The sequence below is a fragment of the Podarcis vaucheri genome (genome assembly GCF_965113315.1).
Source record: "Podarcis vaucheri genome assembly, chromosome: 2".
Lineage (NCBI taxonomy): Eukaryota > Metazoa > Chordata > Lepidosauria > Squamata > Lacertidae > Podarcis > Podarcis vaucheri.
This window is the reverse complement of record NC_138760.1, coordinates 39,506,261-39,520,946: the sequence shown is the minus strand read 5'-3', so window position 1 is coordinate 39,520,946 and position 14,686 is coordinate 39,506,261. Positions and strand designations below refer to the sequence as shown.

General features: G+C 41.9%; 1 protein-coding gene across 2 annotated transcripts in view; it reads right to left on the bottom strand.

The window, feature by feature from the left end:
- Positions 1–13,230, bottom strand: part of UNK (unk zinc finger) — a 52,739-nt gene extending 39,509 nt beyond the window's left edge. For both annotated transcript variants that reach the window (XM_082203590.1, XM_082203591.1), the window contains exon 1: positions 11,281–13,230. In XM_082203590.1, coding sequence (XP_082059716.1) covers positions 11,281–11,378 — 98 coding nt within the window. In that variant the 5' untranslated portion in view covers positions 11,379–13,230. The remainder of the gene's footprint in view (positions 1–11,280) is intronic.
- Positions 13,231–14,686: the final 1,456 nt, after the last annotated feature.

Sequence of the window (14,686 nt, the reverse complement as noted above, 5' to 3'; positions counted from 1 at the left end):
TCATATATCCAAAGAGTGTAGTTAATGATAACATTCCCTGCCCAGGCATGATGTCCAAATGAGTGTTGGCAGTTAATCTTGGAAGAGCCTGGTTGGATTCATTTCTAAACTAGCTTCATACCTGTTAAGTTTTTTCGTTTTTGTTTTTACACAGAAGCAGCCTTGGTTGCCCTGATGCATACTTATGCTGGGAAGAACGTCAGTTGCTAGATTGATACAGGACCTGATACAGCCCCCCACCCCAGAGATTTTTTCTGCCTTTCAGTACTCCAACACTTCTAAAATAGAATCAGTGCTGGGTAATAACTTCATTGCAAGAAATGGAACTCTGCCTGTGTCCCTAAGTACATCCTTGTCAAAGGAATCAACCCAAAGGAGAAGATATTGACCAACAGGTATTTATTTGCTTGACATGAAAATTCTCCTACAGATCATCATATATTTAAGCATCGTCTTAAGTTAAATTATCATTATACTGTGTGCAGCATTCATCCACTTTACTGGTGATCTGTTATTGCTGCAAAATTAATTATAAGCTCTGTAACTGATGTACATTAATAACTGCAACAATCTTATAAGTATTGTGACAATGTAAATGTAATGCTGCACTAAATTCCTGTCCTAACTTCAAGGAGGCATTAAATCTGATCACCAAGTCACCAGAGTTCATTTCACTACTGATCAAGAAACACAAGTAAAAAAAGATAATGACCCTTGTATGGAATTATTTCAAGAACTTAAAATGGAATTCTTGATCCTAAGAGATTTCTGGAAACATCGAAATCACAGCCATGACATCTAGCCAAATCACAATACAATGTTACAAAATGGAATTGAGACCAAACAAGAAATTACATGGCAGATACATGTAATAATCTCATGATAGTTTTGTAATGAAAAGCAGCTGTAGGAAGTTGTGAACTTGAGTGGAAGAGTTCTGTCCCCCACCCCACCCCCCAGAGAAAAATAGCAGAGGGAGTGTTGAAGGAAAAGGTTTAAGCCGGCACCTTTCACCAAAGTATTCCTCCTCACAACCTTTTGTGGCTACTTTTAATTATTTTCTTTTTAAAGGTCAAGGCTCAAGGGATCATTACATTTATTTGCGGAACCTCATGTCAGCTAATAGGAGCTGATCTGCTATGCAGCCTCTAGTATGGCCTACAGAGGGCAGCTTTGAATGCTTATTTGGTCAAGATTTTGTTGGTTTGGGTATTAAAAGAAGCTTGGGGCTATGAAGTTCCTGCTAATGACTAAGAAGCTGATACTTGAAAGAAACTCTCAGTAATACAGGGTCCTTATACAAGAATAATAATTTTTTACCAGCAAGTACAGTATTACATACCTAGCCAAGCTTCACAAAATAGACACACACTTCATATTCTGCATTCATTGCCTTGCACTCATACACTATGCATCTTATATTTTGTCCTCATTCATATTTCTTGCAGCTTAAGCCTGAATTTGATTATTTAGAATTACAGGTTTACTTTTTAAACTAAAAGAGGCAGATGTACTTCCTTTCAAGGATGCTCAACCATTGGTGAAACTTGCCCCCCCCCCATGAATAGAGAGTACGTAACATACTGTGAATAGGTTTGAATCTACAAACAGGGATATATTTATAACAGCTTTACAAGATTAGAAAAGAATAAATTGAAAGAACTCTTACATGAATAAAATACCATATTAATTTCTTATAAAACAAGTTCATTTGAAAGATACTAGCACATGTAAGACTTAATATGAAGTAGAGCGCAGGAAAACTTAGCCCGCAAACACATTTTCAATACCATACTCCTACAGCCAGGAAATCCACAATCAGAATGATAGTACCATTAATTCACCTCTGAGAAGGCAAGATCAGCCCACACAAGTCTGGTTACTTAGCTTTTCCTTTCAGGAATGCTTCGTTTTCACACTTGCTAGGCTGGGTGTCATTTAGTGTCTGTCCATACAAATGACAATTATTCCAATATGTCCACACCAGTATCTGGTCCTAGGGCTTCTTGCATGCTCACTTACAGAAAGAGCTGTGTTATGGATGGGTTGCCCATTTATTTTAGGGGAGGTGGCAGTCCTTGCATCAATTTCCTCTCCTCATAAGAAATCTGAATGAAATGCTGGGTCGTGATCAAGACACTGGGTCAGGTTAACTATGGCGGTGTGTAACAAGCAGTTCTCAAAGCAGAGTACAATAAAACCATAAAACACTAAGAAATGTGGGTGGCCAAGGAGCTTCCCCAAATAGTATGAGCTTTGTCATGGGGGGGCGGAGCTACAGTTGGATGGGAAACTGTCCAAATTCAGGTGAACACATTGTGCCATTCAGGAAAGTCCCTGGACACCCTGGCTTTTTGGGTGGGTGTAGGGGAGAAGGAAAGATAGGCTGCACTGCAAGCAACCTCTTGCTTGTGCAACCTGTGTATACGCAGACTATGTTCTATAAAACAATAAATACAGCAGAAAGAAAAAAATATCAAATTAAAGATCAAATGTTCACCTAAACTTAAAGGCATAAACTGCCTGTCTGCACAATTCAATATTTCAGACCTGACACATCTCCCAATGGCAGGGATTTCTACAAGCCCAGGACCATGAGGAAGTATGTAACTGGAGGATAGCTGTGCCTCTGGTAACAGTGAAAACCATAACAAGGTTTCACTAGATTGGTGCTGTGTACATGATACTAGTAAAAAAACTATATACACCCAAACAAAAGAAAACCATGTCTGCAAATAAGGAGACTGTAATAAGTTATGCCTCTTTTTAAGGAAACATTTACAAATATTCAAGAAATGCAATCTGTCAGTATCATTTAAATATTTACTGAAGATTTAAAGTTACAAATCTATGCACACTAACCTGGCAATAAGCTCTATTATACACAGTGAGAACTCATTTCTGAGCAAAAATGCATAGGATTGCTCTGTTAACTTGGCCCTTATATTGCTTGACTCCTTAAAGATGGTCTCCTTGGGTGCCTTTCTGGCAGAAGTATAAGAAGCAAATGTTACCAATTAATTAAATAACAATCTGGCATTCAAACTAACTGTTAAAGTATCATCAACTTAACTAACAGAAAAACGAATGTACTTGGAATCATTAAAAGCCAACTATGGCTCACTGGGAATGTATCCTGCCAGTTTTAAAAGATCTTCAGTGACTATTGATTCATTTCTGAGCCCAGTTCAAGATACTGGTTTTGATCTTTAAAGCCCCTGACAGCTTGGGACTCAGGTACCTTAAGGGCGCCCTACTCCTGAAATAATGTGTCTGACTGTTAATATGTTTCTACTCCACTGCCCTCTGTAGAGTGCCCCTACTAGGAGAGATGAGGCAGATGTCAACACAGAAGAGGGCTTTTTCATCTGTGGTGTCCTTAATGCAGACTGCATTTAAATATGCACTAGGTGTCAATGCTTCTTGCATCCAAGTGAATAAATCCAAGTGGATCATTTTCAATGTGACTGCTTTTGAATGTGCATCTCCATTAACATTCTGGCACAACCAGTCATTTTTTTAAATGAATATTTTTTCCCCTAACACACCTGATCACTTGCTTTCACTTCCTTTGAATACAGCCTTGTCAATTGGTCATAAGAAATGCTTATTTTGCTTCAGTCTAACATATTCCAAAGGGACGCGGGTGGCGCTGTGGGCTAAAGCCTCAGCGCCTAGGGCTTGCCGATCGAAAGGTCGGCGGTTCGAATCCCCGCGGCGGGGTGCGCTCCCGCTGCTCGGTCCCAGCGCCTGCCAACCTAGCAGTTCGAAAGCACCCCCGGGGGCAAGTAGATAAATAGGTACCGCTTACCAGCGGGAAGGTAAACGGCGTTCCGTGTGCGGCTCTGGCTCGCCAGAGCAGCGTTGTCACGCTGGCCACGTGACCCGGAAGTGTCTCCGGACAGCGCTGGCCCCCGGCCAATAAATGTGAGATGGGCGCACAAACCCCAGAGTCTGGCAAGACTGGCCCGTTTGGGCAGGGGTACCTTTACCTTTACCTTTAACATATTCCAAGGTATAATTTCCACACACAGGTGAAAATCCAATGATTCTTGGGTTTAACTTTCAAATCATGTGGAACTCACTGGTATTGCCTTGCACTATAACATCTTCACTTCAGGAACATGTCAAACTGCAATCAAACTCTCAGTGACTCTACTTCTGGGTGTTGTTGGGGGGGAAGGGGAAGTATTGGCATTAATAATGACACTGATTAGTTCCTTAAATAACTCATTTACAAAAATTAAGGAAAGTAGCTAAACAGAAGATGAAAACATTCAGTAAGATGTTCACACAATGCCACAAATGTATAAAGCTCTCATCTAACTGCTGTCATATGTAACAACTGCCATGACATTCTGTTATTTTGTAACATTTCTTGATTCTCTATCCCCACCCAACTCTGGGAAAACACACACACACACCCCAAAACACAGAGCGCAAAATTGTAAAATGTTTCATATGACTATGTTTTCTATGTTTATTGGTCTTGAGAGCCAATAAAACATTTCAAGAACTACGTATTCTTAGTGCAATTATAAAATTGCAATTCAAAATAAGCATGTCCTTATATCTATTTCCAGCAGAATACTGAAGAATGCTTCCCAATGCTACAGCCAAAACTCTGTAAACAGATTCCAGGTGCCACCTCAACTCCAGGAACAGGGAAGTATGTATGTCTTAGTATAAAGCTTGTAGCCTGCAGCCAACTCCTGAATAATCCCATTGACTTAATTAGATACTGCAGCCCTAGTGTGACAGATTCATAACAGAGTTAAGCCAAAGTACCTTGACTGAAAATGAAACTAAAATGCTTCTCTGAGGGAAAAAAATTAATTGCTAAAATCAACAGAATTTTCAGGTAACTGCCCCAAACAGGTTTCCCTATTAATCAGCAAGTTAATCAGCTTGACCATGTGTAAAAACAGGCTGCTACATTGCAAAAGTAAAACCACATCCAGCAATGGAGTAAGTTTTGCTCAGTTTGGTACAGAAACTACGCCTGAATCAGTCTGCTGTAGGTAGTCATGAGTTCTGTGTTAATAGTCCCCTGGCTAGAAGGAAACATGTTGCCCAGATCAAGATGCAAAATTCCCAAAAAGCATTACTTAGAAATCTCACTGAAATCCTTTTAACACCAACACTGTTCTATTTGCTTATAAAAATAGACCACTAGTTAAGTGTTTTGCATGGGAATAAACAAATATTTCACATGATCATTTTACTATGAAAGGAGACAAACATACCATGCCAATAACTACATTTGATCTTCAGCTTCTTCAGCACAATGAGCTTTGTTCACATGGAAATCTCACTGCTTTTCACACTTATTACTCCTTATAGTTCTCATCTTATAAACTCTTACTGTCTCTTATTCAGGCTTTCCCTTTTAATAACTGCTCTGCAGATTGCAAGTGGAAGAGCTAATGGTTGACTGATAGAATTAATATGTCACACTCATTGATTGAACTCTTGGGGTTAAATCACCTCAAGCAGACACACCTTTGTTTATAACTTTATTGCAAATCTGTGGTGTTAAAAAAAAGGAAGGCAAATTCAGGAGTGTATTATGATTCTATGATTTCACTCACTTTCTTGCCTTGTTCACACATGACTTTAAACCAGTGGCTCCCATAGTGTGCAGTACAGCCCTCTGGGGTGGGTGGGATTACCTGGGAGGGGAGCTTAGAGGCACGGGGGCAGCAGTGAGGTGCTGGAGATGTAAATAACTATATGACTTCAAAAAACTGGTGTCACTGGATCAAGTTCATCACTACTTAAATGAAATATTTTTCATTGCATTTTCAGTGAATATGCAATTAATGGTTATTGTTTTGATTTTTATGTGTTATTGTACTCCTTAGTGGCTTGTGCAAACCACTATTCTGAATACAGTGGACGCTAGGGTTGCAAACGTGATCCATGCGGGATGCACGTTCACAACCCGCAGCGGTGCGACTGCACAGGTTGTGATTTGGCGCTTCTGCACATGCGCGACCGCCAAAACCCGGAAGTAACCCGTTCCGGTACTTCCGGGTTTCGGCGGTCCGTAACCCGAAAAAACGCAACCTGAAGCGTCTGTAACCCGAGGTATGACTGTACAGTAATGCTTTTTATACAGAAGGGTAAGGTAGGAAGCCCTAGAGTTGGTTTTATGCAACCAAAGGGACGGTGGCTCGAAAAAGTTTGGGAACCACTTCTTTAAACCATAGTTGAAACTTAATTGTGGTTTAAAACCCTTGATTATTTGGAGAGAAACAAGCCAAAAGCCTAACTGACAAGAGGTTAAACAGATTTTCTAGTGGTCTAGAGATAAGTACCTTGCATAGCTTCTTGCTCCTCTCCACAATTAGAAGTCTAATGAATTTTATGAGAGCATAAAATGGCAAAACTGTTCCAAATAAAAATAAAACCAGCTTTAGTCGACACAGGATTTAGGTTTCCTTTCTACACATTTTAAAATAATAATATAAGTTCTGCAAAGTATACATAGCCTTGGTGACAATGCACCAGTGCAAACTTACTTCTACATAACAGAACTGGGACACACACAAGCACAAACCACAGTTTGCCAAAAAAATAATAATTGGGGGGGGGGAGATGAACTATGATTTGCTTAAAATCAGGAAGGAAGTGTTGTGGCATGCAAGGGAAGGTGGGATCATGTGTGCCAGGGGCACGAGAGTGGTCTTTAGGCTTGTTTAAGTAACACCAAAACCATGGTTTAGCTTTGTATTCCAAACAGCCCAATGCCTAAACATTTTATCTTTCTCACACAGCCACAATTTCTAGATTTGTGTTTTTTAAATGGCATACAAAAACTACTTTTACATTCCAGCAACAACCCCTTCATAATTATATTCTTTCCATTGTCAATACATTCCAACATCTTATAAAAGAGAGAAAATGTTGCTACCGTTTCAAGCCCAACTACTTTAACCAGTACAGTGGTGCCTCGCAAGACGGAAAGAATCCGTTCCGCGAGTCTCTTCATCTTGCGGTTTTTTCGTCTTGCGAAGCAAGCCCATTAGCGGATTAGCGCTATTAGCGGCTTAGCGGATCAGCTGATGAGCGGCTTAGCGGATCAGCTGATGAGCGGCTTAGCGGATCAGCTGATGAGCGGCTTAGCGGATCAGCTGGTGAGCGGCTTAGCAGCTTGGGAAAAAGGGGGAAAAAACCGCAGGAACTCGCAAGACATTTTCGTCTTGCGAAGCAAGCCCATAGGAAATTCGTTTTGCGAAGCACCTCCAAAACGGAAAACCCTTTCATCTAGCGGGTTTTCCGTCTTGCGAGGCATTCGTCTTGCGGGGCACCACTGTATAAGGTGTACAGCTGGTTAAGGACACAGGAACACACTCTCTCTCTCGCTCTCTGGGTTTTTATTTTGCTTTACCCAATTAGACATAAAAATAATAACTGATCATATTTCAGTGTCCCTAATATGTGGAAAGCAGTGTTCTAAACTCTCATTATTCTATGTGCATTTTGTGACACGGAATGTCATTAGCGTGAGCAGTTTCTGAGCTCTGAGCGCAGTACTGTGCCTAAGATTTCAGATTAAAACTGTAGAGTGGAAGGAAAGGAAAACCTTTTTCTGCCTCCCTACAGAGCCTAGGGCTTGCCGATCAGAAGGTCGGTGGTTTGAATCCCCACAATGGGGTGAGCTCCCGTTGTTCGGTCCCTGCTCCTGCCCACTTAGCAGTTCGAAAGCACATCAAGTGCAAGTAGATAAATAGGTACCATTCCGGCAGGAAGGTAAACGGTGTTTCCGTGTGCTGCTCTGGTTCGCCAGAAGCAGCTTACTCATGCTGGCCACATGTCCCGGAAGCTGTACGCCAGCTCCCCTGGCCAGTAAAGCAAGATGAGCGCCGCAACCCCAGAGTCGTCCGCAACTGGACCTAATGGTCAGGGGTCCCTTTAACTTTTACTTCCAGCTACTCTCCAAAGATTAGAGAACAGACCCTCTTAAGAATATTAGGGAGGGAGGTAGGGGAAGGACTAGATCATATGAAAAATGAACATAATATTTTAACTGCAGTTCATTAACTTTCAGCTTTGTATTATTGTTATAAGACCCTATGTTGGGAAAGATTGAGGGCACAAGGAGAAGGGGACGACAGAGGATGAGATGGCTGCCAGCATGAGTTTGACCAAACTACAGAAGGCAGTGGAAGACAGGAGTGCCTGGCATGCTCTGGTCCATGGGGTCACAAAGAGTTGGACACGACTAAACGACTAAACAACAACAATTCTTGTTATTAAAAAGTGTGCCTAGATATTCCATTGTTGCACCCATAACCTAGGTTTAAGGTGCCATTTAGCTCCTAGCTTTCATATCTCAGTTTCTAACGCTGGTGAAAAGTGGCTGTCAGTTTTTTTTTTCTGGGGAAGGCAGATTCAAGCAACAATAATGTTTCTTCAGGGAGATATCTACAGTCTTCAGCAACTTGTATAGTAACAATTATCTCAGTTCTCAAAGTTTTCACTTTGAAAAGGCAACTGTTTAATTCCTCACAGTAGATGAAGTCATAACACACTATTAAATACACATATTACTAATTACTTCATAAATATGCATGTAAGAAACAGTCCAGCAAGAAATTCCTTACACTTATAAGCAGACGTTAACTTATTAATAACTTCAGTACATTCAGCACACTTTAGTAACTTTTTGAGAGAAGGGATCAAGGACAGATTACAGTCAGCAGAACCAGAAGACACATGGTTCTCTCATTGCAAAAACAAAACAAAACAAAAAAAATGCCAAAAATATAAGCAAATGAATGCAAATGAATGCCAAGCATTACATTCTGTGAACACAAATGCGTTTGCTACACTAAGGCTGCAATCTTAACCCCACTTACTCCTAAGTAAGCTCACACTTACTTCAGCATAAGCTCTGATTACTATAGTAAAATATGTGTGATCACGCAAAGAATAGACTGCATTTGAAACATCAATTTGCAAAGTCTACCAGCAAGTCTTGTCTGAGCAAATTTTTACAAGAAAACTGATTTTTAAACCTCACAGATGAGTTCAGTAAACTTTAAAATAATCAAAATGCACCCACAAGGCAAAAATGAAAAAAACACACCTATGAACTGTATTCCTGGTATCATTTCTTTCACCATTTGATTGTGTGTGTGTGTGTGTGTGTGTGTGTGTGTGTGTTACAGTCATACTTGTAAACTAGGCCTGATATAAAAATTGGTTGAGTCCCAATTGAGCAGCAGAACAAATACCCAAGCAATTTTGCACAACAGTTATGTATCCAATTTATTTTATTGTTCAACTTTGCCTCCTGAAGCAGTGTACCACATTCTGGCTGGGAAGCCATTAATTTCAAAACTTATTAAATAAATGAGCATTTGCATGGAGGAGGTATACTGGAGCAAGCTACAGCAGCAGGATCTTCTGTGTTACAAGTAAGACAACTGTGCACTAACATTTGTTATCAGTTAAAACACAGTGACTGCTTGTAGCGGTATTACTAGCTCTGAAGCATTTTATTGATTTACAACATTTTTATTCCACTTCTCCATATCCTTGAGACAATTCACATGTCCAATCAGAAGTATGCCCTACTGAGTTCAATGGGTTTAGTCCAAGGAATGTAGGTACAGTGGTACCTCAGTTTACGAACTTAATCCGTTCCGGAATTCCGTTCTTAAACCGAAACCGTTCTTAAACCGAGGCACGCTTTACCTAATAAGGCCTCCCGCCACTGGTGCCCTTCCACCATTTGGATTCTGTTCTTAGACCAAGGTAAAGTTCGCAAACTGGGACACTACTTCCGGCTTTGCGGAGTTTGTAAACCAAATCGTTCTTAAACAGGACTGTTCTTAAACCGAGGTACCACTGTATAGGATTGCAGCCTAAGATACATGAAGGGTTGCACTTTCTTAGTTCTAACCTGACTGTACTTCATTTCTGGCCAATTCCATGCCATATATTAGCTTTGCATTATACCACAAGACACATACAGAAATGAAGGCTGTTTCTAGCGTAGTACCACTGTCCCACAACACTATGCCAAGGTACTAGCATCCTTTGTGGATTTGCACCTGCAGTGCAATGCTACAGAGGTTGGTGATGTCACCAGTGGCACATAATTCACTGTCTGGTCCAAAATACCTGCATTTGCTTAGCCAGTTATTCACAGAATTAGGTCACAAGAGAATTTACCAGGATTTCTGAATGGAGTGAAAACAATACTTTCCTCACACAATTGCCACAGAACACTAACAGGCCGTTTATTTCAGAACTCAGTATCCCTTTGACATTTTTCTACCAAAGCATTTTGTACTACAGCGACTGAGAAAAAACACTATTTTCTGCTCTCTCTTTTCTTACCATTTCCCCCCTAGAATTACAGCAATTTACTCTACATAACGTTTCTCCTGGGCTTGGCATCCTTTACTTCACAGAACACACACCACAGCTTCCCTTATTCTTGAAATTTTAACGGGGCATCTCCTGAGAGAAAGACAAACTAACCCAGTGCCAAGGAAGAACAGCAAAGAAAGTCAAAGCTCTGGCAAAGAGCAGCTTAGATTTTTATGGGATGGTCCCTTTACTCTAGAAAAGGCAGTTCGAAATAAGATAAAGGATGCCCTTATTTGAGTTTACCACAAGCCCACGGCCGTTAACACGAGGTTAGTACTTGAGAAAGAAAGAAAGCGAAGATTATATAGAAACATAGTAAACTAAACCACTTGTTTTTCCAATATTTGAGTTCACAACCGTCCTACTTGGCGGCATGGAAAGACGCATTGCCGTTTTACTAAGCGGAAGAAGGCAGAGCCGAGAGAGACACTACCAAGTACAAAACACATGATTTGGGGAAAGGGGGGGGGGGCGAGGAAGATTAAAAGAGGTACCCACTACCCCCCTCAAGTCAACGTAAAGGGAGCCATGGGGTGCGCGAGCCGCAACGCATCATGGGTATCGCGCGCCTCAGCTTGTGGGGTGTGTGTATTATGTATGTGGGGTTGTTCTTGCGCGCGCACTCGCGCGCGGGAACGGAAAAGCGCGCGGCGGCGGGGGGGGTGTCAGCTCCCGCCCCGCCCCCTCCCACTCAGGCGAAATTCCACCGGCCCAGGCCGGCCACGACCGGTTCCAGCCGGTTCCGGGCGGGCGGTTGGCTTCCGTGCGCGCGAGCCGCACGCTGCCCGCTGACGTCAGGCGTGTGTGGCGCGCGGGCGGGTGCCGGGCGGAGGGGTGCGGCGGCGGCGGTCGCAGCAGCAGTAAGTGGCGGCTGCGGGTGTTCTCGCTACGTACGTGTAGTGCTGCGGCTTCTCGGGCTGCGCCTGGAGCGCGCTGGCGGGCGCCACCGGCCCGGTCGCGGGAGGCCCGGTCGCTACCGGGCCCTTCGACATGCTCCTGCCTTCCACTCCCTCCGCCGCCGCCCGCTACCACCGAGGAGGAGAGCTTTATTATTCACTCTGCGCGGTCCGCACGGAGACCGCAATGCGCAGGCGCTGCCGCCGCCATTACCGCCCCGGGTTACCCAAAGCATGCTGGGGCTTGTAGTCCCGGTGATGGCGGAAAGTCCCCCTTTTCTTCTACTGGGCTTCCGGCCAATGAAACTACAACTTCCAGGGGTGCCCTGCGCTCGCTGCCCCGGATTGTGCAACAGCGCGGGGTTTCATAGGAGTTGTAGTTCGGATGAGTTCCTCCATGGATTGCCATCAAGCGGATCTAAGCAGAAGCAGCGCTATCCAAGCCTCGAAGCGTTTTGAACAATTTAGCCGCACGTAAAACTGATACAGCCCGATCCAAACGATGTTCACTTGGAAGCAAATGCCAGCAAGCGCAGATGTAGGAATGCAGATGTAGGAGTCTGTGCACTAGTTCTTCTGGTAAAAAACTGTAGGATGTTTATGTAATTTTAAGATGGCAAATCAGTACTGTATGGCAATTCTGGTTGACAATGACAGCTTCTATAGTGAAAGAAAATCGGGGCTTTAAAACAGTTGATTAGACGAACTCCTTCTCATAGAATGTTTTGCTATCATTAGAACAGGATGAGCTATTGTCTGCTGTTGTGAGGTGTCTGAGTAAATATAATAGTTTGTCATAAACTATGCCACTTACCTATAAAGTGGTTAAACCTTTACAGTAATAACTAGATATGTATAGGCATTGTTATTGCAATGACTTTATTGCACATAAATTTATTTACATAGAACATTTCAGAAGACAAGGTGCTTTACAATTCCTCTTTCAGTTGTGTAGTTGGCATGGGTCAAATCATATACAGTACTGAGCACAGTGGTACCTCGGGTTAAGTACTTAATTCGTTCCGGAGGTCCGTTCTTAACCTGAAACTGTTCTTAACCTGAAGCACCACTTTAGCTAATTGGGCCCCCTGCTGCTGCCGCGCCGCCAGAGCACAATTTCTGTTCTCATCCTGAAGCAAAGTTCTTAACCCGAGGTAATATTTCTGGGTTAGCGGAGTCTGTAACCTGAAGCGTATGTAACCCGAGGTACCACTGTATCTTCCTACTTAAGTATATTATGCTGGTTTCTATGCAGCACACTGCTATACATGTTGGCTTGAAAGTGATCCATACACTGTTTAGTGTGGTTTAAAGTTTGCATAGGACTGAAGTCTTATGCTCCCAGACTTTTACAATATTTATTCAGAAATGAAGCCATTTGGACTAATTTCCAAGTAAACTTTTGGGCTGAACATGCCTTTTAAACTTTCTTTAGAAGGGTTGGAATCTTCTCCCCCCCCCCAAACACACTTTTAGCCTCTTTATGGCAATATTTCAGGTACAATGTTTCATCCTGTTAGTGTTATATATGGTGGTGAGAGTAGGCTTTCGTCTTGCTTATCCTTTAACATCTGGAGTCAAGGAGTGAACATGAGGACTGGAATACTCAGTTATTGCCCAGTGTGAAACTGGTTATGGCCAAAGACACAGCTTAATCGTATCTCCTATTGTATTTGTGATGCAAGCACAGGCTGACACCACAGCATGCAAGTTCCCAGAGAGATCACAGGTGTTACATTCTTCCCTGGTTCTCCTATTGCTCCGGGCTAAGCCATGGCTTGGCCTAGCGGTGTCCTCCAAAGCCAGAACCACGGTTTGTCTAGAGCAAGACAAACCATGAGCCCAGGTTCAGACATAGTAAGCCAAACCATGGCTTAGCTGATGGTAGTATGGCAGGAGGACGACCAGGAAAGCAGCACAGCAGCCTCAATCCCCTCCAGGAACTTACACATTTTTATCCCTCCAGGAACTTACACATTTACACAAAGCCATGCAAACTATGTTGGTGTGGAAATCAACTAGCACAGAAAGGTGCTTGCCCTTAAAAGCAAATGGAAAATTGCTTTGATTCAGTTCTTAAACAGGGCAAAGCTATACTGTAATTAGAAGCCAAAGATATCCTGGACTGGTGGGATACAAGGAATTGATTGCCTCTCTCCCCCATGTTATAATGCTTCTGTTATTGGTAAGGGATATGCTTCTTTGAACGTAAGCAGCAATGATAGTGCTATTTGAGTGAAAGATTGCCCTTGTGTGATGCTGGGATCTCTGAAGCAAGTCTTGTGCTATCAGCAGCAAATCATAAGTTTATGGCTGGGTGTTGGTAGAATAGTTTCATCGCAATACGATTTTCTTAGACTTATATTCTTATTGATAGGTGTGCAAGACAGACTTACTAATCTTATACAGTATGTCGAAAGTCTCCCACCTCCGCTAGCTAACTTATTTGTCTATCTCACTCTTTATAACAACCAAGCGGTTTTGTTAAATAAATAAATATCACAAATCTCTAGTCATTAGTCCTACTCCTGCAGACTTCAATTTAGTTCATTTGATCTAATACACAAATGCTTTGAGGAACCCAATAAATCATTTATTGCATTGTTATTATCATTAAGGGGGACATACCTATGTGTCCAGTTTGTCTCATTGTAGATTGACCAAATAAGTATACCATGGCAAATAAAAGGAGGAAAGTTAAAGGTATTCAATAGAACAATAATTAGTATTTTGATTGTGCAATCAATTTATAAGCATTTAGACCTTTTTTCTAATGGGAAGGGGTGTGGCAGTGTCGTGGTGTCTGTTCTGTGAAACTTGGGCGTTCTAACACCACAGTAATATGTATGTTTACTCAGAAGTCCCACAAAGTTCAATAGTGTTTACGCCCAGGAAAGTGATTATAGTACATACACTACAACTAAATAAAAATAAGTACACAAAAGTACAACTATTTTCTATGTTTGATGTTCAGTAACAAAATATAGTGCTTAAAATGAACAGCATTTGGTCACACCTGTTTGGAAATGCAAATGTTGTGCATCTTCATGCCACACGTATTAGTAATCTTTATCACTGTAATAAAATTTCTGTGAGCCAGTGGAGGAGCAGGATTTCATAAGGTGTGCAGTATATGTCCCATTGTTTATATCTTCAATTTCATCTTGATTGCACATATAGTGTAATTTTAGCACTGAGTGTGAAACAATTTTGAGATGCGTCTTCCTTTCAACAGAAATGCCCAGGCTAGTAAAGATTATGTAATTGGTTTTGCTGTATCTGAAGGCGTTTTCAAACCTTACCAACAGAGTCTGTCTTTTTTGGTACTATTACCTTATAGTACACTATGATTAGAAAGAATAATAGACTTGTCAAAATTGCATCCTGTTAAATACTAGAGCTGT